Here is a 23,064-nt window from a genome sequence, read left to right as displayed (position 1 = left end):
ATCATCAGAATAATTCAGCCTCTTTAACTCTACAGCAATTAACTACTAAAACTCAGTTAGCCTTTCAAAAAGCTTTGGTCATCTATTTTTATGTTACCCGCACATATGAATATAATTTGATTAATCACATTAAAGATCAGAATACTAGATCATCAGATAGAGAAGATTTTTTTTAAAGCATCAGATACAGGAATATTAAGTATCAGAAAGTCACTTCTCTACACTGCTATCTGTGCAAGTCCCCTCAGCCTCTGCACTGAAAGTACAAACTCAGAATCTTCTGCTCTTTTGTCAGCCTGCCACACTTCAGAATAATTAATTCTGCAAATGCGTAATTTAAAATATACAAAATAGCTAGGAAATAAGATAAGTTGCAGAATACATAGGAACAAAGATAAAAAACCCCCTCAAATTAAACCGGGATAAACTAAAGCCTAGGAATAATAAAAGTTTAGTGTCATGATTATTAAGTGCATAGGCACATACAAGAACAACGCACAAAAAGCCTCAGCCATTTGCCACATTTTATATGAATAGTACAGATTATGAATGCACAGAATGAAACCAGAAGTGTTTGAGAGTCACAGATGTGCTACAATTATAGAAAAGAACTGCAAATTATTTAGCCACTTCATACTTCATAGAGGATGTCTCCTCTGGCACAAACAGTAAAAAAGCCCCACATTCAAAGCAGTTTCAGACTGTATTTGTCTGGACCACACCTTTGAAAACTAAGATTGTAGAAAAGAAATAACACATTTCTCTGCCACAGCAGTAACTCCGGTTGGAATGCACGAAAAAGTCCCCAAGCACCCTGCATTATTTAGCCGTAAATCTCCCATCCATTCTCTGTAATTCAGCCAGAAGTAATCATCCAAGACACATGATGGTCTCTGACTTTCCTTCTCAGATCTTGTAAAAACAGGACAAAAACTCAGATACTCCATCTGAACCCACAGCCAGTATATGGGATCAAAGTGGACACGTATCTCCCTGCTATGGATGTTTCCATGAGGAGTAAGGCAGGCATCTCCGATAGGCTTAGAATCCTACTGCCACTAAATATTATCTGGAGTCCTAAAAAGTGAGTGTTAACTTTTTCCACTTACATATTTATTAATCAATTCTAAACTTCTCTCAAAGACTAAAGAGGTTGATTCCATGGTTTAACACAAGACCTGAAGATTCCTTTTCTCAGATGATACATCTTCAGAAACAAAAGTTTCTGCATGTCATTTTGACTGACTTACATGGTTTTGCAAAGGCTGCCATGGCACTCAGACTTTGCTATTGCTGAGCTGCTGGTTTTGAACAGTGCCTACCACCTCTTCAAACAGCATAATCCCAGCACAACTGTCTCATTAACTTGTGAATTAGTTCATTAGCCCATAACAAACAAGCTGTTACATTAGTATTTATTTTGTTCCACAGATGAAAAAACTGACTGGCAAACAACACAAAATTTGGCCTAAGAACGTCACAAAATGCCATCAAAAATGCCACAAATCTTAAAAAAAAAAAAATTATCAGGTCTTAACAGTTTTTCTTCAAAAAAAGTTGTTTCCTGTTACACATTTTCAAGCGCTTCCTATGGTCTGCCTTCCATCAGTAACTTATAACAAACAGTACCTGGAACATGAAATCATTTGAGCTTGATATTAGCTCCATGCTACCATTTTTGACAGAAGCTACACAACTGCAACACAAGGTAACATAGTAAAGTTAGATTTTCTGTCATTTAAGTAACTGTTCAGAATTCTTCCATATAAAACACTTCTATTTTAATTCATAAATGGACAAACCTTGTTTATTAGATGCTCAGTGACCACTTCTCTTAGTCCAGTGTAGAGTTTCTCACCATGTTTATGCAACACCATCGTATAAGCATTTCTATACAGCTCTTCAAAACTGAGACCACTATTGTTCTTACGCTGAATCTCTTGGATTGCATTTTTCAGAAGATCCCAAATGCTGTTCACATATTTCTCATCCATAGTCATCTGTAAAAACAAAACATTACATTACTGTTTAGAACAAGAAAAAAGAATATAGATAATGAGGTAATTGTTCTGCCCCATCTTGTTGATTCCATTATCACAAGATGTCCCAAACTTTATTAAAAGAAAAACAGTATTTATGAAACTAGTACAGATTTCAAGGAATATTTATAAAAATTGTAATTTGTAAACGTTTAATGGTTTTTCATATCAGAGCTGGAAATCCCCAGAATCCAACTCCAGAGCCTTTGCAGGTGGAAAGGCAGGTAATCGTGGACATGAGTCTCTTCCCTACTCTTCTTCCACAGTGTTAACACTGATAGATATTTAACTCTCATTCCATATTAATACAGTATTTGGCACCTCATAATCTGTACTGCTTAATCTGTTATTCAAATGCTGTAAACTTCAGTAAATACATGAAAAGAAAGAAAAAAGAACGATTCAGAGGAGAGAAACTCTTACAAGAAATAGTCTCAATACAACAGCAAACTTCTATCTAGTACTTAGTGAGAATCATTTCACAGCACTGCTTTACCAATGCAAAGGTGCTTCAGTATATGATGTTTTATAGATAAAGCAGTATCTGGGATTGCAAGTAAGTGTAGCAAAAAAAAAAAAAATCAGACGTCAGTATTGCTTAAAGTCTGTGATTCAGCCAAGTTTCATCGCCCAAATGAAAAAAAAACCCCAAACACTTTTAAACTGAAGCACTTTAAAAAGCAATGTTTAAAGCTAAGTTTGGTTTAGTTTATACAGAACCAGGAACTGATTTACCATTTTATAGCTAAAGAAAACGGCTGAAGAGAGAAGGGGAAAAAGCTGCTGTTGCCAGAATTACTATGGGAAGTGAAAATATCCCGGAGTCTATCAATACTGTCAAAGTAGCCTTGAAAATAGGAACTGAAAGTATTAAAAGAATAAAGAATAATAGTATGACATTATAGAGGAAAATCATGACCAGCTCTAATCTACCTCTCCTCCTTCCACCAAAACACACTAAGTGAACAGGGGAAAGATACGAAGACTAGATTGACTGCATTTGTAATCAAACACAATTATTTAGCAGAATTTTTTTCATTCCAAGTATATTTTAACATCTGTTTTCAAAATATCATATCAAGTTTTCTAGGCATGATAAATAACAATACAGCTCACAATAAAGATAAGCCATTCACTTCCTTGGAAGGGGGGCTTCTGAATAAAATCAAAACAAGACACACCATCTTCTATCCTGCTCATCTTTTGGAGTTTTGGTTAAAAACAAGGCTTTTTATTATAAAAATAATCCTATGGCTACTTTTTCCACTCCTCTGATACCAGATCCACTTGACTACTAAACTCTATGCACCCCAAACTTAAGAAGTGTCATTATATATCAAAAAGCAAAACCAAAATAAAATCACAAACACGTTGAAAAAATTTTAGCTCCCTATCTCCTAAAAGCCAAGCCTCAAAGTAACAGAGGAATGGTGGATGGAATGTCACAGGTCCCTCCACAGTTCTTCCTCATTCTGCTATGCACAGCATTAAAACGTCAGTAATTTTGGTTTTAATTTGCATTTGCTACATTGGTGCTTCTTCAGGGAAGTTATTTTCTACAGCCTTCCTGAACCAGCAATTTTACACGTACTGATAATGAAGGCAACCATTTAGAGTTGCAGACAGCAATCCAAGTAAAAGCTTTTCAGCTTTCCTTTCAAAAAACCAAGGTTTTGTTTTCAAACAAAGCAGAGACTCCCCTTGCTAATCAAAAAACTCTCAGTCAACACAACCTTCTTATCTCAACTGCAACTTAATTGCACACTGTATTCTAAGAAAAGGTATGATCTGTATAAACCAGGCCAAATTCACTGTGCACCAGTTTGCAGAGGTTTTACAGTGGTCCTGTTCCCTGGGTTGGTCACAGTGAACATCTCTGTATGCTACATAGAGAGATAAAGCCAGCACATCTGATAATTCAGATCCATTCAGCAAAAAGCTAAAAGTAAACTGTTTAATTCTTGTACTCTTAATCCAAATGCTATTAAAAAGATGAAGGAATGATTGCAACATTATTTCCTCACAAGTCCCTGAATACAAACAAGAAAACAGAGCTCTTTGCCCACTTAAAAATTGACACACCACGAACTACTCTGAAAGCACAAGAAAGATCCACAGAAGGTAATTTTAAGGAGTACACATCTCCATAGGATAAATCGCAGAAATATATGAAAAAGTATTATAAAATTATCTTATTACCTTTTAGGATTAAGCATTAAAAACTCTGCTTTTCAATGCAGCTTCCTATTCTGCTTCTGACTCAGATTAACATCTGTGAGGTTGTATGGGAACAGGTTTGCTCAGGTTCTAGGGTATCAAGTTAGAAGAGCACTGCCTTCCCAAAAAGATCTAGCATAACTAACTTGTTTGTAGCAGTGTTTTCTAACAAAGCAAAGACTCCTAATACTTTAAATAATTCCATTCTACTTGGCAGAAAGTCACTGCAGTAAAGTTTGAGAAAAAATGTATATTTCCTCTTTGATGCTGAAAAGTTGTTTAGCATTTCAGCAGAAGAGGTCTTTCCTGTATTCTCAAGGGTATGCAAGAATTGCAATGACTAAATCTATTCTTGGATTATTTAACTCTTAGGTTTATCTCTTTTTCATTCTCATTCCTTAAATCAGGCTTGTAGGCAGATTTAAAATCCAAACAAATAACCAGTAAGTTTTTGATGCTGCTGGAACACTGGCATTTTTCAGAATTCTCTACAAAAGCATCTCTGAAACAGAACTGCGATCCTAATCCCCCAGTCTGACCCAACAATGAAGATTTATGCAACTCTCTAGATCCCCAGCAACAAAGTCTGTAAGTGATCCACTTCCACAATACAAGATCAGAGCCCCAATGTTTTCCTGTGTTCATTCCCAGATTTCTTCTAATAGTTATATTTTAGAAGGGAAATCCACAGCTAGAACACAGTTGCCTTGCTTGCGTCCTGTATTCTTGCAGATTTAAGCAGAACCCAGACTGCTGCTTCTGCTGGTCTTTGAAAAAACCACACATGTTTTGGAAAGGCCTTCAGAAGGAAAATCCCAGTAATTTCAGTAGTGTCTACACCCAGATTCACCAAGATAGTTAAGAAGCCAGTATCCAAGCAGAGGAAATGTGTTAATGTACTCGCGCTTATCTGAACATTACCTTTCTTGGGGAACGGGAAAGCAACCAAGTCTGTTATTGGCAGGAGAGAGAGCTGTTTATAAGAAGCCACTGGCTGGAAAACTTCCACACACTGCTGCCCAAATGCTAATGATTCAAAGATGCAACTCGAGCACAAACATCTGAACTCAGAGTGTAGCACAAGTACATCTTGAGGAAATTAGACTAAAATGTCAGTGTACATGAAAGTGCAATCATTTCACAAAAAAGAGACTGCAAAGGACTCAAAAGGTCCTTTATTCCACAGTGCAGGATCAGAGACACTCAAGCCCCTTCCTTTAACAATGTTTGTCTACCACATTAAAATCAAGTCAAATAAACACTGTCAGCAATCTATTGCCATTATCACCTGTAAAGCAGGTAAAGCTGGTAACAGTCCTGAAGAGACTTCTCAGCCTCTCCCTCCTAGAAGCTCACAGGCACCACCTCTTCTGAGTAACCTGCCAGCATTCAATCGGAACAAGCAAACAGCAATTCTGATTGTTTTCTGATTAACATGTAACTTTATACAAAATGTTATCCGCCCCCTTCTAGTCATGTAGTTCAACCGGAAGTGCAACATCCCATTCCTAGGGGGAAGGAACAACCCCATGCATTAATAATGCCTGCTGGGGCCAAATGGCTGGAGAGCAGATTTGGCAGAAAAGAACCTGAGGCTCTTGGTGGACATCAAGTTAATGACAAACCAATGGGCCCTCGAGGCAAGGAAGATTAATGGTATCCTAGGCTGCATTTGGAAGAGTTGCCAGCAGGCCAAGAGGGGGCACTGCTCAGCACTGTGCTCTACTCAGCACTGAAAAGACAACATGTAGAGCACTGTGCCCAGTTCTGGGTTCCCCAGTATAAGAGAGATGTGAACATACTGGAGACAGTCCAGTGAAGGGCCACAAACGACCCTCTAGAGTCAGCCTCTAGAGCAACCCTGCAGGGATCAAACCAGTGTATGTAAAATCCAAAGGAAGGGTGTACTGGAAAGGGAGCAAGCCTGGGCAGTGGTGCCCAGTGACAGGACCAGATACAACGGGCACAAACACAGGAGATTCCTCATGAACATCATGGAAACTTTTTTGTTGAGTGGGTGACCAGGTACTGGCACAGGTTGCCCAGGGAGGCTGCAGAGTCTCCATTCTTGGAGATATTCCAAAGCCATCTGGATACAGTCCTGAGCAATCAGTTCTAGGTGACCCTGCTTGAGCAGCGGGGAGGACACCATGACCTCATGAAGTGCCTTCCAACCTCAACCCACTGGGTGATCTGGTGATACACATTACAGCTGTAGGCTGAGGAAGCCGGAAAACCAAGGCTTCCTGAGTAAATGTGATCTTTTCAAACTGCCTGTACCAGTCTTCCAACGGAAATGCATTGTAGGATAACAAAGGTGAGCAACAAAATAACTTGTGGTCACCAGTAGAACCTGGCATTCGTTCCCTAGCTTATACCAACTACAGTCAAAAAACAACACTAAAACTCCCAGATGCAGGAACACCCAACATACCTGCTGCTGGAAATCCATATTACTTTACAGAGAAATAAATGCTTTGGGGAATAATTTCCATTCTATTTATTTTAACTTTTACAACAGATTCCTCTGAACACAACTTCATTCCATATTCTTGTCAGTTGTTTTATCTTGTCACCATTTGCCCTTAACACTACAGAGCTTGCTCCTCTTATATAACCATGCTTGAAATGCTGTAAATTGCAAGGAAAAATTACAGGAGTAAGCTGCTAAGAGCCTGCTGAACTCTTGATCGTTTTACACCAGATTAAAGTAGCTATTTAGTTTTCTTAACAAGAGGTGGTTAAAAAAGAAGTGAGGAAAGAGGTAAATAAACATCCTACAGAGTGTCAGTAGGAGTATCCACCAGCCAACAGCGACACACAAACCAGTACTCTCAAGACTAGTGACCACACACAGCTTCTCATCCTTCTTGCAGAAGAAATTTCTAGACAAGTTCCATAAAGTTCCCACAAAGATCTCAGACCAAACAGCCATTGTTAAATCTCAGAAGTTTTAACAGACTGTCAACACACTTGCAGGACATTTTTACTGTTAAAAAGGTTGCAAACACTACTACTCAGTTTTCTACTGCGTAGCTGCAGAGTGTTTATCACGATTCTACACATCAGCAGGTGAAACACATCAATCTGAAAGTGATTACTGCAGAACAAGGCTTCTCAAAGTCTTCAAAGAAAGCAACCATCTGCCTCATTCCTTTCCATGACATCCTTCACAGGTCTAATACCACGGAGCACTGGGACAAGAACCAACTGAAATTACAGAATACAAGTGTTTATGTTCTCTACCTTGAAGGAAGTGAGTGGATACCAACAATTCAAGTTAGCTAGCAGTGCTGGGAGTAACACTTCCACCTAATAATTGCAACCTATTCTCACTCCCCCCATTTCCTATCCCTCAGCAGAAAAAACAAGAAGGGTCCGACAGCTGTCATCTAAAACTGCCACCACAGGGGTGCAGTCCAAGAGGCAAAGGAGATTGTCACCAACAGTCTTCCCTTCCACTGCAAGACAGGATATTCATCAAGATGTATTAAATAGTCTGTTACACAATAACTCAGTATCCTTAGCCTTTATCCTTCATTCTGGATGAAGTTTGGCTGAGGTTACCCAGAAAAAGGGCAAGAGCAGCACATTTCCTGCCTCAGAACCTAATCACTATTTGAATTTTTATAAACCCTTTGAATATTGTTAATTTAAAAGACAAGAATTTACAATGACAGAGATATATTGTCTAGCATTTGCTCCAAGAATATCTCTGGAAAATGGCATATGGAACTACATTTTTTTCAACTACAGAAAAGATAAAATATTACTCCTATTAATGTCAAATGGAGAGCTCAATATCCACACTTTTCTGAGTTCTGAAGTTTTCCTCACTATGTAATGATGAGTATCTGGAAGAGGATGCATGGGCTACACACACTCTCCCACCAAAAAAAAAAAAAAAAAAAAAAATCAACTGATCTCTGAACAACCAAAACCACCACACACAAAGTTCCACAAAGGTCCTCAACAGTGTTATCTGAACAGGTTGACTGTGACACACCAAAAACATGACTGGAAGCTAAGAGAAGGAGCATGAAGAAAGTAAGGGGCACCCTGTCTCACTGCTCTTCTCCTGAATCTGGGCTATTAATCTTAGGACACCTGTCAAGAGTCACAGGGAAATCATATAATGTGCTACCAAAACTGTCCTAACAAGTAGGACACCTTTTGCTCCTAGGTGACCTTTAGCAACAATCAAAGATGACAACAGAGTATTATCCACATCTCCTAAGGAGTGTCAGGAAATGTCCATTACACTATTATACTCCCTCAGAGGGTGTGTGTGGTGGGAGGAATCAATGCCTATGGCTTGCTTATGACATCTGCCAGTTGTCATTTACAAGATTAAATACTGACACAATTTTTAGTATCTGTGTTTTGTTCTTCACTCTTCCATTGATATTCAAGCATTGCCCTTGTTTGGGTGGACAAATCCTACAATAAACTTATCCAGATTCCTCCTGCAGGGAAGATTCACAGCCTGCACCATGTTCCATTCCAGGCTCAGAAAATGAGCTGAATAACCAGTGCTGAGTGAAATCCTCTAAAGGCCAAGGGAAGAATCAACTCTAGTCTCACCCTCAGAAAGGCTTGAGCCTCTGCAGGCAGGGCTCCACGACAATACTTAACCAGTAATAAAAATGCAGGAACTGGAATACCCCACCTCTCCTTCCCAGGCTTTACTCAGCAGAAGCAAGCAGAACATGCAATTAAATCAAAGAGGAGTCCTCCTCAACTGAAACATCCAAGAGCTTCAGGCGAAACCCGTTCCTTCTCCACTTTGCCTGAATTGGTTCGGCAGCACTGAAAAGCCGTTCTGCCAGCACGGGGCAGATGGGTTAAGTAGCCTAAAAGTGATTGCTCCTTAAGAGAAGGAGTCACCTCCCACACAATGATTGACAGCTTTGGTTTACCTCCAAGGCACTGTCTCAGAGCATGCTAGTCTCTTCACGAAAAAAGTGCTACTTTGGGGTAGAGGCTTGAAGAGGAAAGGGGGTTGGCTGCTTGGTTTTAAGCTTTACAGCAAAATGTAATACGCTCCAAGAACTTGCTTTAATAGTAAATCCCAGGGAAATAGATTTGTTTCTTCTCTCAAAATCTAACATTTGCCTGCATAGTAGCTAGGCCTAACAGGAGTTTCATTACACTACAGCAACATTTAACAGCCTATATGAAAAGTTTAAAACAAGTCTTTAATAGAACATGTAATACTGCAGCAACAGTTTTGACATGTTTAGGCAACTGAACAAAATTAAGGATCAGATACTCATTTATCTTTCATATTTTAGGAACCAATTCAGAAGAATGAGACTAATCTTGAACTGCCAACATACCTCTCTTACTCTATTTCAACTTCCCTTTAACACAGTTTGTTTTTCCCAAATTTTTGCCCTTCCTCATCTTTAGTCCTGCAAATCTATGGAACATAAAATGCTGAAGGGGAGAAAATTTAGAAAAACGACTCCTCCCAAACACCTGCTTCATCTGAACTAAGACTATGAACTATGTAAATTTGAGCAGCCATCACTTACCAGATAAACACAAGGCAAAAGATAAATAAAGCTTTTGTTTCATTTCTTTAAAAAAATGCAAAAAACGGAGACACTCTGAAGAGGCAAACAAATAAACTGAAACACATAGTTACACAGTAGTGGTTCTGTGAACAGAGACAACTTTCCTCTTACAGACCTTTACATACTTTCCCAACACTATCCCACACTAATGAGAAACTACAAACTATGTTATACTCCCCAAAAATCAACTTATGAGTTCACTTTGCAATTTATGATGTACACGTACAAAATCCACCTTCAATCACTCTGTTAATACAGATAAAAAGAACTCTCATTAATACAGACAAAAGCAGAATATTACTTGTCTGAGTGGGCCAATGAAAAATGAATGCTGGCTCACCAATCTCATTTTTTCATCCACTTACTGGCATATATGGATTCACCCAGAGCAGTCTTCAAGGTTCTCTATAAAAACTGCATCAGTTGATTAAGTAAAAACTTGGGATAATCAAAGTTGGTACCATCTGCATCTGTGATCACTCACACAAAGCTTAACTCTGTCTCTTCCACACTCATCTGCCTTCTACTTACTTCCCACAAAACCCAATGCTTGAAATAAACATATGCTTAATTCAGCAAGGATTAATGGATGTTGTCCTCCAACAGGACTGGATACTGAGGAAAAGCAAAGAAAACACACCAAAATTAAGTTCTTTCAACATAAACTTTCTAAGATGCTACTATTTACACTAAAGACTTGATTCTACAGTTGCATGCTTTGCCCAAAGAGGATAGCAGAATAGTGTTTAATTAAAATACAGAAATCCAAGTTTTCATAACATCTTTTTTTTCCCCCAGCATGTGCAGACAAATCTAAATGCCTTTCAAATATCAAAAGGTATTAGCTGTAAATGAGTAAATCTCCCCTGCCGTGATGCAAGCTTCTGCCCACCTGACATCACATTATGAAACTTGTTTTTAAAAAAATTGTATTTAAAAGAAAACAATTGGTTTTGTTCAAGCTTCTAAAAGAACTGAACTGATAAGAGGCTAAATCTAGGAAATTCTAGCTCAAAAGATAGTTGACACTGATATAGAATGGAAGTGCTTATACAGCCAAAAGAGTGACATTGTCTGTATTATGAACCAAGGCTCTTTCAAAAACATTCAGTGACATTTCTACAGTGCTCATTACTACAGCACCTGAAAATGGAGGACTATAAAACACCTGCAATGAAACAACTCATTACCCAAGAGCACTTCACACTAACAAGGGTAAAGAAGAACTGTCTATACTGCTGTATATATACTATATACTGCTGTATACTGTCTATACTCTTACTTCTTTGGAAACTCAGAGCTGAAGTCCAGATTTAAGTTCACAGTTCACAAACTCTGATCTTTCACTTTTAGCTTTGCAAATTAACAGAAGCATTTTCAGACCTGAAGTAAGTTTTTGACTCATTTTAGTAGATGTACTGTCACCTATGGTGCAAATAATGTGGGGGGAAAAAAAAGTGTTTTGTGTCAGGATTCCTTAACTCAAGAAAAACCCATTCTGAATGAAACAGAGGAAGAAATATAAGGATTTGACAGGAAAGATCTGTCTACTTCCTCTGTCCTATCCAAAAGAATAAAAATTATTATCAATATTTTGAAGACTAATGAGAAGTTCAGAGTCCTCTTGACTCACTTCAGAAGTAGTAATCCTAAAACAACTTTCCTCAAATTAAAGCTATGGAAAAAAAAAATAAAAAGGCTTGTGTAACAGGAGGAAATATGTTCCTGAAAGAAATACAATAGCTTTGTTTCTATGCTAAACAAAGTTGGTGTTAAAAGAAAATATTTGAACCTAATTAGAACAACAGAATATGGAACAAAGAAAAGCTGGATTTCTGGGAGTGAATCATCCCTCTCACATGTCAGTAGGACTCTGGAGGTCTAAAAAGTATGGGGAGGGACAGGTACAGCTCAGCTGTGTATCTGTGGCTGTCAAATAGGCTCTTGGCAAAGGTGAAATGATAAGACAGTGCAAACAGTGGCACAAAGTTTTATAAATTACTGGGCATGCCTTTTCCCATTTACAAACAGGGCCAAATCCTAAAAATTTCATTGAAGTCATTTAGCATTCCACTGCAATTAAAGCCTGTAAGAGCCAAGGACAAGCTTTTCAAAACCTGAGAACTGTGTGACTTTGAGCAAACTACACAAAGTATACTTGCCTGCAAATTTCCTCAAAGCAGCTTATTCGAGATAAGAGGCCATGTGCAGGCTCTTACACTGCAGGAGAAGGTGGCTCATTCCTCTTCCACTGGAGTTACTTCCAATTTACTAAGACTTAAGAGCAAAAAGGGAAGTTGTTTGCTTACATATAACCTAACAAGATTTGCTAGCAAAGACTGAAGATCGCTGGAAATCTTAAATTTCAATGGGATTTAGGTCCCTGACTCTCTTCACTTCCTTTTACAGCAGTGTGGGACCTCAGCATTGCAGGTAACATGCAGCAGATTGTCTTGACAACAGGTCACTGTCAGCAGAAGCAGCACCTTTATACCCCAGATCATTCCTAACCCTAAACTAATAGAAATACTGTTTTTAACCTAGCCAAAATAGATTAAAACTTTGATTCAGTATGTGGTCATGTGTCGATTTAGTTTTAAGACCATCACCCAACAAACACTATAAAGCAGAACTAAAAAGCCTTAATTTAATAAGGGATTAAATTAATTAGGTTTTTTTGGCACATCTTTTGTATTGATGACTTGTACAATATTAACATTATAATAACCTTAAAAAAAGGTAACAGAGATGCTGCATGCCTCAATCCCAGTTAAGAAGTGTCAAAGGAAAGAGCAATGCTGGTCTGCACATCCATACCTTCTGTGGAGGCACCAAGTCTCCTCAGAGGTATCATTTATCCAAGTGAAAAAAATCAATTAGTTCATTAACTTTCCAGCTTTGATGACCTGAATCCAGAAAGCTTCCCTGAACCACAAATAGCCCATTCCTCACCTACTCAACACTGAAGGCAAATCCCACAAGAATCGTTTCTGGGTTTTTTTTCAATTAACCTACAAGTAGCTCAGTATTTTACAATTGTTCAAAAAATCAACACTATTTAAAGAGGAAATCTGTGAAATACACACCAGCTCATACAGATTGTAGACACATTTCCTGTAGTCATTTTGAAACAAGGAACACAATGAATGATGAGGGAGATGAAGGAAGAAAGGGAGATGATGGAGCTGAAGGACCTTGAGAGGTTTTGGGGGCTTGGTGATAACTCCTCCTCCATAATAACAGCAGCAGAACAATTCGAGAACTTGCATAGGAATTGAAAGACAAAATTGGATGGTGAACAGAGGCCAACACAGGATGATTCTTTTTTCCCCCCCTCAGATTACTTCAGGTAGGAGAAGGAAGATACAATTAATAAATCTCTTACAAATTTACAGAAAATCAATACCCCTGTGTCCTGACAATAACATCTCTCTGGGGAATTTCTGTACCACACGGTGCATACACCATGATCAGATGCACAGATCAGCAGTGCCTGGAAAACTTAAGACTAACACTGAAATGATTGCAAGAGAAAAAAATTCACAGGTATACAGAAAATTAAATTCATGTATATAATATAAAATAATAGGTCCACTCAGATGCTATCAACAGTTTAAAAACAAAAGTAGTGTGGAAGTAAACTGTTTATTTTAACAATGATTCTTTACATACAAAATGTAGAGAAACAGACATGCATACTCTATGCTCAGATCACATGTAGTCTAGGAAATTAATGTTATGAATTTATTACATAAGCCTGTCTAATTTTATATCATTCACATGTATAATTTAAGTTATTGCATTAGTTTATATTTATTCTCATTAGCATTAAACAAAAGTTGGCATTTCCACAAATGCACCTCATTCATAACCATAAACCAATAAAGCAAGTTATCTGCTCACATTTTGCATAGTATTATACCTTACTTAAACTACAAGCAAGACAGCTTCAGCTCTCAAGCACTGATTTTATACACAGCTAATTAAAGAACTGAGGCCACTCCACTGCAAACACCATCCAAACATACATGTTTATTACAGTGTTGTCCTCCTTGCAGTACTCAGGTATTAAGTGCACTTTTTACCTTTCCTAAAATGTAAAAAAAGTCAATATGAAAGTTCTTTTGTTAAGCCATCTAACAGTATTTACTTATGCTGAGATGCCAGTACTTGTACCCCCAGAAAAGAAACATCAGTAATTAAAAAATTCTACCGGCTTTAGCTGACCTTCAGAAAAATAAAATAATCATGAGATTAAAAGTATGCTTGGCTGTACTGGAGTTTTCTACAATGCTACTTTCCTGCTCTATGTTTCCACAAAACCTGACTCAGAATGAAAAGCATGACCTTACTCCTCAAGAGCTGGTTTTCCACTTGTACAGCTACTAGAAATCAAAGACAACATCCAGTGAACATATGTACAAGGTCAAGAACCTATTTTAGACTGTAACACAATCACTGTGTTTTATGAATGGACTCAATCAAACTATCTTAAGAAAAATCTGTCCCAGTCTATCACAAAATGTTTTCACCACATACAGGGACACTGACACTGCACATCAGTGGTGGTGATGAAAATTTAAAAGCACCTGCACTCAGACCATCTGCCCTACAGATCAAAGCCTAAGACTTCAGAATACCTGTTTGAAATGCTGAAAAATGAGGTCACTTATGCTGTATGTAACTGTCCAGAATAGATTAAAAGGAACATTTTGAAAAATTTTACTCTTATAGAAAAAAGCCTATTTTTATGTTTCATACTACCATTACAATTATTCATGCAGAATATCAAAAATTCTTCATCAGTTTTATAGCCACTCTCATAAAGTTCTTTTACCTACTACTACCAGGGAAAACTAGTAATTCCTGCTTATTACTATACAAGTAAAATCCTGTGCATTACTATACAAGTCAAGTGAAGGGATGGAGACACCTAATGAAGCCATTTGAAAAAGCTCAGATTGAATTAGCCAGTATAAAAATCCTAACAGAACACTTTAGCTTTAGCCTTGTCATCCTGTGCAAAATCAAGCAAATTTCAAATACAGCAAGCTTCATCAATGACACTGCTCCTTCCAGTGCCATGCAGAGGCACTGGCTCAAAACTCTAACAATGATTGCTCAGAATTTAAGACCAATTTAGCAAGGAAAAACAAGAAAATTTGCAACTGAAACCTGAACATCTACAGAACTGAGGAATGCTAACGAGATTAGGTTAGGCGAAAGCTGAAAGATAATATGTACATTGTGTTACAAAAAAACCAACCAAATAAAAAAACCACTTACAACTAACTACTTAGACTACCCTGGAACGAGTGCTGTCACCTCTTAAAAATTCTAAATATATTATTAGGACATTCAGTTTGCTCACAGCATTTCATGAAAGAAAAAAATAATGTGAAAGCTGGAAGGACTTCATAAGTTTACATGTCCAGTAAATAGCAAGTATTTCCTTATTTTTCTTAATTTGCAACAAAAAAACTTCCTTTGAATATGACAAACAGTGTTTCAATTTTTTGGTCTGTTTTGTTTCTAGTTTTTAAGCCTACCAAAATTTCAGCTGTGAATATGAACTTACGACTGCAAATGCTACATGGGTTAAGCTAAGATGCTCTCGTAAATGTCTGAGACTATAAAGTAATCAAGATTCACAAGCCAAGCATGTAAAACATGGAGTTAACCAGGTGATCTTGCGGCACATGGTATGTTCACATTATTTTAGTCAGAGATGAAAAAACCTGCAGTAAACCACCCCCCAATTCCACTCTTTTCCCACCTTCCATGCCTCCCCATGCTCTCCCCAACACTCAGGCTCCGAGGGTTATAAGCCACAGCAGATCCTCACATACTGCTTACATAACCTGAATGCTTCAAAATTTAACCACACTTCAGTGTTTTTTCTTGGGGTTATCTGCTCTAAGATGCTCAAGATGGACAAAATTTACACGAACTTCTGGATCTGATAGATCTACACATTGCAGGCTGAAGTACAAATTTAACAAACTTCATCTCAATTTGCATCATCAATTCCCCAAGACTCAAAACAAACCACAGAAGCAGTTGGTGCTCCTTGAAAAAAAAAGCCTTCTGCCTACACAAAACTCAGAACAAGTGGCTGTTAGAGCGAGGAGAAAGGAGTGCTGGCAATGAAAAGATGAGTCTTAATATTTGCTCATGGAAGAGCTGGAGTTAGTTACTTCTAAGTTTATATAACTTTCCTTGAGGAAGTAACATCAATTGATAAACAGTTGAAAGAAACAAAAGGCTGTCTGTCTTTCTGCAGAAGATTGAACAAAATGAGAATTTTCTTAGGCACTAGTATTTCAAATAAAATTAGTCAGTGAAACTTACATATTTTTTTAAGACTTGTTCTATATTGCAAGTGCATGTGTAGAACCTCTCTAAATGCTGTGAAGAATTCATAATATAACTATGTAACACTAATCCACCAAAATAGTTCTGAGAACTGGCAAAACATTACTTTGTAGCACTGCTGTAGAGAAGAAAGACGGCTCTGCAGGAAAGGAAAATTATGGAAAGCATTCAAAAAACCCCCTCCAACTGTAATGATCAAGCCCAATAACCTACACTGGGTCATGCTGGTTTTCAGAAAGATCTGTTCAACCAATCTTATGGTGACACCTGCATTGAGAGAAGAATGAGCTCTTGTAAAAAAGTTCATTCAACAATGCTTAATGTTACTTGTTTTTAAATTTTGAAAATTAATTCCCCAAATGCTTTCTGAATTCTCACAATCTGTTTATTTCTGTAAGAAAGGTGCATTTTTTTTATTATGTATAACTTTTCCATCAAAACACATTTAAGGCTACAGTTTTCCACTGGCTAGCCAGTCACAGCAAAACAGATCAAATATACTTGCAGGAAACATAATTTATACATTCTAGATCTCCCTTACAGAAATCACATCTCTGCAGAAGTTTTAAGTGCAAATCTACCATTTTTGGCACCACTTTTCACAGATCAACTAAAGCATCTTAAAATCAGATTTGCTGCAAATTTGTTTGAGAGCTTTGAAAGTATTCCTGTAGCCAGCAGTAATGGGCTCACTGGGAGTTAAGGAGTGAGAATCAATTTGAGAGCACCTTTAAACCAGGGAATGAAACAACCCCCAACACTTCTTCAAACCAGGTGCAATTAATTCACGTTCTGTAGTTGTATCAAACCTGCATTTTCATATGATGCACATGTATTCAGTAGACTACTGCACTCTTCCAAATAATTTAAAAAACCCAACTTACTAACTACAGTCAACTTACATCATGGACAATTATTTGACATTTCTGAAATTCGGTTATTTTTAGCATCCATATTCATATCTGTTGCAGCGTGTATGAATTTGAAACAACAAAGTTTGAAGATTGCTTAAGAAAAAGGAACCTTCTGTTTCTCAAAAGTTCTCTTCCACTGCTCCATCTCTGGCTTTAACATCACCCTGAATACTCTCTGGATAGACCTTATATAAATATGGAACAGCTATATTTTATGGAGGTGTTAAAAGTACCAGAATACTGAAAGTAGCACACTGGAAGTCTTCTACAGTGGTACATAAGGATAACTGCACAAGCTTAACCTCATGAGTTTGCTTTCCTGAATATACAACAAACTCTCTTAGAAATTTATTTCTATTATTCTTCCCAGGTTTGAAATATGCTCAAGTCTGAAGCCTCAGAGAATGTAGCCTCATCTGAACTACTTCTGATGCAAAGTTTATCTTTAAGTCACGATGAACAAGAGAATACAAGAAAGTTCTTTTTAGTTAGACAGTTTATAAATGAGGAAAAGAAATACTTTTTTACTATTGTGAAAAGAAAAACTGGTTAAACATACAGAAAGCCATTTTCCTCAGTTACTTTTGATTACTGTACAACTCACTTCAGCAAAACAGAGTACCCCACGTCATTGCCATTGAGGTACGAAAAAGTCCATCACAGCACATACCAGGAGCTAGCAAATCTTAATGGATACTTGGGATGATAGATAATCTGGCACCAATTACAAGAATAATAAAAAAGAAATCTAGAATAAAGCAAATTCCTAAGCATTAAGATCTCCAGGTAGAAGACTGGTGCTTGTCCAGTGTTTTGGTCCATTTCTACTAAATTTTTCTTAAGGTAGAAAAGGCAGTCTTAATCAATATTTGGCAAATTACTATTTCTCCCTTCCTTTGGCTATTATAACACATAATAACAGAAGTATGAAATGCATTATAAAAATGTAAAATATTAAAAAACCGGAACCTACTCGGAGGAAGTTATGTTAATACTGCTATGCTCCAGGAACACAACCACTCCAATTTGGCTATTTCTAGCCTAATATAATAGTAAATAGCTACCTCCATGCAAGAAGCAAACTAATCTGAAACAGGAAGACCTCCTGAGGAAACATGATCAATAAGAAGACAAATTGAAGCAGCCTACAAAATCACCTCTGGAAGCACTCTTAATTGAAAGCTGAAGAGCAGAATCACCACATTTGGGACAAAAGAGTGAGGATCCATAGCTGCTGCATGAGTACTACATTTTCTAAATATAGACTCTACCCCCCACAAAAATGACACAAATAATGCCACTGCAGTCACTAGCACCAAGTTATTTCGTGAACCAAGCTTTACAACCACTTAGGCCTACACAAAATGTGTGTTCAGATTTTTACATCAACTACAGCTGCTGACTTCTGCAATTAAGAAAGGGAAACCCCTCCTAATCTCTCAACAAAGTACATGCTTCTTTTCTATAAACACTTTATCAACAGGATTGTCAACAAAATGTCTTAGGTAAAAAAAAAAAGCTATGAGGGAACACCTGGAAAGTTATTATCAACAGATGTCCCCAAACAGTTGTAGGCCTTGACGACTTGTGACTTACTGAGTTATTTTAGGGAGAAGACACTTTGTTTTTCACATTTTAACCTAGATATTCTTTAAGCAACTGAAAAGAAAGACAATACTAGTTAAAATAGTTTAAAAAAAACTTGACAATATTTAACTTTATGTAAGAACAGGGCTCCATTAGAGCATTTCTCACCCCCACAAAACAAATCTCACATACAGAAGAGGTGAAAAATACAAACTTAAGTTTATCCCATTGTTAAGTCTGCCTTTGTTGTCTGACCCATAGCTACATGTTCACAGTTCGAACACATGAATCTGTTTATCAAATTAAAAGACTGCTATCTTTGGTGCAGTTTGTTACAAAACATGCACATTGCTTTTGTCATGGCTTATTTTTGTACAGGTTTTCCTACTAGTTGTTAGTAAAACCGTGGCCACATTGCAGCAAGTCTTCTCCTTTATTTCTATAATCCAATACTGATACTCAGAAAAGGCTTTTTAAAGAAATAAATGAAATCTGGAGATGAAAAAACCTATCATCAGCTAAAATTCCTAATTTCATAGTCACTTTTTTCTTTTTGCTTTTACCACTAAATGCAACTGTCAATGATTAAAAGTAGAGGAAACTGCTGTAAAGTTGTCTTCTCAGAATATAAAGAACCTTCTAATTTCATCAGCAAGAGATTGGATGAAGCAAATATATTGATATATGCCTTGCCAGTGAAATGAGATAAACAGGTATGTCCAGTTCCTCTATAAAGGCACAGCACATTAGTTCTACACCACTGCCTACTGCATCGAAAAGTTAACACTAAACCCTAAAAGCCAACACTAAGCCTTAAAAGCCAGGGACTCAACTAAGTATCTTCTCTTTAACATATACACCGCTGAACGCACACACACACTCTTCCCTGGCCATCCTCCGGCAGACTGAACCTTTCCTATTCCTCTCGTTCCCCAACGCCATTACTCGTGCTGTAGTTGTTATTCTGTTGTAAGCTTTAATTGAACCGACTGTCAAAACACAGCAGCGTTATGGCACTTTAAATTAATAATGTGGCTCCTTCCCCTCTGTAACTCAAAGGGAAGGCACGCTCACGACTCTACCGAACCTGCAACAAAGTTACCTATGCCTACATGTTTATAGTAACACCTCCTGAACAGCTGGCATTGTGCCACCTAAATTTTATAATCATACTACTTATAGCCTCTTCTACGGAGCGGAGAGAGAAATTCAGCAAGAGGAAACTCTGCAGAAGACATAAATAAACACTTCCCCCCACACCTTCCGGGGCTAACTAATTTTGTTAATGAAGGCGCATAAGCTTCGGTTCCCTCTTTAAGGCCTTTTCCTTGAAAACAAAGAAATCAGCCCCCACTGCCCCCCTCCCCAGTGCCGTGCGCGGATCTTCATAATTGATTTGTTTGACTGATGAGGGAGGCGATAATCGCGGGGACCACTTCCTCCGCCTCCCACTCGCCGTGCAGCACAGAGCACCGCTTCCCTAAGGAGCAGCTCCCGCACGCTCCCCCGCCCCGCACGGCGCAGGGGGTGCCCGAGACCGGCTGACAGCTCCCCCCGCCCCGCTCGCACCCGCGGCCGCCCCTGCCCGCGCCCCGCGGCCCCGGCGCACATCGCGGCCCACAGGGCGCCGGGGCCTGCGGAGGCCGCTCGGCCCGGCCCAGGCCCGGTACTCACGGGGAAGGCGCGGATCCGCATCTTGGTGTCCTTCCGGCTGCCCGTCCCCTTGCTCAGGTTCGACATCTTCGGGCCCGGCGGCGCCTCCGGCGCGGGGCGGCAGAGCCGGGGGACGCGCGGCGGGGCGGCAGACCCGGGAACGCGGCCGGGGGAGGCCGCTGGCGACCTTCGCTGCGAGCGCAGCCCCGGGGGGGCACGGAGGGCGCGGGGGCCGGGCCGACCGGGCCGGGCCAGGCGGGAGAGGCGGCGGCGCGGGCCCCTCGCTCCGCTGGCGGCGCTTCCTTCAGCCTCCGCCGCGATGGCGGACAAACATCGCTCACTGCGCAGGGCCGGGAGCCCCCCCTTCCCTTCTCTTCCTTCCCTTGCTCTCCTTCCCTTCCTTCCCTCCCCTCCCACCGCCCGGCACACTCGGATCCGGCCGCGGTGGGGCGGGGGCGGCGGGAGGGCCGGGGGCGGGGGCGGAGGGGGCCTCGCCGCTCTCGCGAGGCTTCCGCCACTCTCGCGAGATGTCCCGTCTCCGGCGGGCCGTCACCGCCGCGGCGGGCGGGGAGTGGAGGGCGGGGAAGACGCGCGGGCGGGGAGGGCGCCGCTGATTGGCGGAAGGCAGAGCCGCGCGAGGGGGGCGGGGCCAAGGCGGGCGGGCGGTGCGTCCCGTGAGGGGTTGCGGGTGCCCGGGAGAGTTTCCAGCCCCGGCGGTGCTACAGGATCGCGGAGTCATCCGGGTTGGAAGAGACCTGTAGGATCATCCAGTCCAACCGTCCACTCAGCGCTGGCACTGTAATCCCATATCCACTAAACCACATTACCCAGCGTCAGATCCAGACGCCTCTTAAACACCTCCAAGGATGGCGACTCCACCAGCTCCCTGGGCAACCTAGTCCAATGCCTGCTCCATATCCCACTTGTCGGGCTTTGTGGCAGTTGTTTCATTAGGCTTAAAGTGCTGGTTTTGGGGCCATTACAGGGAAGCGCCAGTGGGCCCCGCAGCTGCTGCAGCCCCGCGGGCAAACGGGACACGGCCCCGGCCGGGCAGCACCTGCCCCGTGCCTGGTACCTGGTGTCAACCTGGCACTGCGTTCCTTTTCCTGTTCCTTGCCCTTGGAAGTCTCCCGGCTGCCAGGGCTGCCCCTGTGAATCATGTCAGCGGCAGGCGGGTCCTGCCGCCGAGTGCCGTAGTGCAAGGCAGGTGTATTCACCGATGCTCCGTGTCTGCACAGTGCCGTGGTGCAAGGCAGGTGTATTCACCGATGCTCCGTGTCTGCACAGTGCCGTGGTGCAAGGCAGGTGTATTCACCGATGCTCTGTGTCTGCACAGTGCCGTGGTGCAAGGCAGGTGTATTCACCGATGCTCTGTGTCTGCATCGCAGTGCGTGCCTGAGAAATGAGGGTGCCACCTGAGGCAATGCTTACATCTGCCCGGAGTTAAATATAGGTCGTTTAGCAAAGGGCATTTGCTGTAGAAGGGAAGAATGGTTAGAAAATGTCAGATTCTGTAAGTTAGCAGAGAGGCGTCTCTGAAAGTTAGGCTGGTCAGCCAGAAAGAATCTAGGTCCCAGATGCCAGGGGACTGACTGAAAAGTTAGTGGGTTTTAAAGCTGAAATGTGTGTCAAAATATGTGTTGCTCAAGATCCCCCAATGGAAGGAGGTGGCGTAGCCAGGAAGAGAATTTCTTTCGGGTGACTCTTGAACTGGACTCTGAATACCAGGGCATTGTGTGATGCACATTTTGCATCCAGCTCCACGTACCTCCATCATTACTGTTTTCCTACAGGTGCCTGTACACTGCACATGTCCGCAGGGCACAGAAGCAGCATTCCTTCTCTGAGCTAGTTTACCTTCTGTAACAGTGATTTCACCAGTTTTGTCTCTTGGAGTTGGTTACAAACACTTCCTATTGGGACTATGCTTGTTCATATACGATGTATTTTTTTAATCTGATCAGAATTAAGTATATACGCCTAGAGTAGGTGTTATGTAAGAGCAACACAATAAACAATGATTGCAACATGACTATGCAACAGGAACCAGTCCTTTTCAAAATTACAGTATAGTCAAAATGCAAATGAAACAAAGATGAGATGAGAAGGGAAAGATTACGAGTTGTTAATAAGAGGAATATGGCTTACACATCGTTTCAATATAATTTCAATGTCATTTCTCCTCCTAAGTACTTCCTTTGCCAAATGAGGACAACCTCTTATGTTTATATGGTTTTTTTCTCATTCCATGACAGTTAAGATAAAGTAATTTGAAAAAGTTTAATTTTGACTCTTGTAAAAATAGTTTCCAGAACAAAGTAAAAGTAAATTTATACTAAAACACAGATTTTTCATTTTTAAAATGTCACAAGAACACTTTTCAACAAATTTGGTGCTCTTTTCAAAACCCAAAACTTTCCCCGCAAACCATTTTTGAGGAACTGGCATTACTTCTTTCAAGAAAGAAGAAAAAGAACAACTTTTACTGTCCCCATTACTGCAGATGTCTCTGGATTAACTTCTCTAATGATTGCTTCTGTGCTTCCTGACACTAGCTTTATGCTTACAGCAGCCCTGGAACCACCAGCCTCTTGCCTTCTCTTCATCTAAGTTGCTTTTAATGCACATTTTTTATCTAAAAGTGAAAGAGTGCTGACTCACCCTCAGACACTGTTCAGGCTGGCACATTTCATTCAACAA

General features: G+C 40.0%; 1 protein-coding gene and 1 long non-coding RNA gene across 2 annotated transcripts in view; one reads left to right on the top strand and one right to left on the bottom strand.

Annotated features, from left to right (window-relative positions):
- The window catches only part of CUL3 (cullin 3), a 75,667-nt gene extending 55,117 nt beyond the window's left edge, over positions 1-20,550 (bottom strand). The window contains exons 1-2 of the mRNA XM_039556823.1: positions 20,386-20,550; positions 1,803-2,000 (exon numbers count right to left, since the gene is read on the bottom strand). Of these exons, the coding sequence (XP_039412757.1) occupies positions 1,803-2,000; positions 20,386-20,451 (264 nt within the window). The 5' untranslated portion in view covers positions 20,452-20,550. The remainder of the gene's footprint in view (positions 1-1,802; positions 2,001-20,385) is intronic.
- A 482-nt stretch (positions 20,551-21,032) lies between these two features.
- On the top strand, positions 21,033-22,396 carry LOC109145544. Its single transcript, XR_002046962.2, has 2 exons — positions 21,033-21,571; positions 21,621-22,396. It is a non-coding gene; the product is annotated as an uncharacterized LOC109145544 (long non-coding RNA).
- The last annotated feature ends 668 nt before the right edge of the window (positions 22,397-23,064 follow it).

Source organism: Corvus cornix, chromosome 9 (assembly GCF_000738735.6).
Source record: "Corvus cornix cornix isolate S_Up_H32 chromosome 9, ASM73873v5, whole genome shotgun sequence".
Taxonomy (NCBI): domain Eukaryota; kingdom Metazoa; phylum Chordata; class Aves; order Passeriformes; family Corvidae; genus Corvus; species Corvus cornix.
The sequence above is the reverse complement of the archived record's forward strand: the minus strand, read 5'-3'. Positions and strand labels throughout refer to the sequence as shown.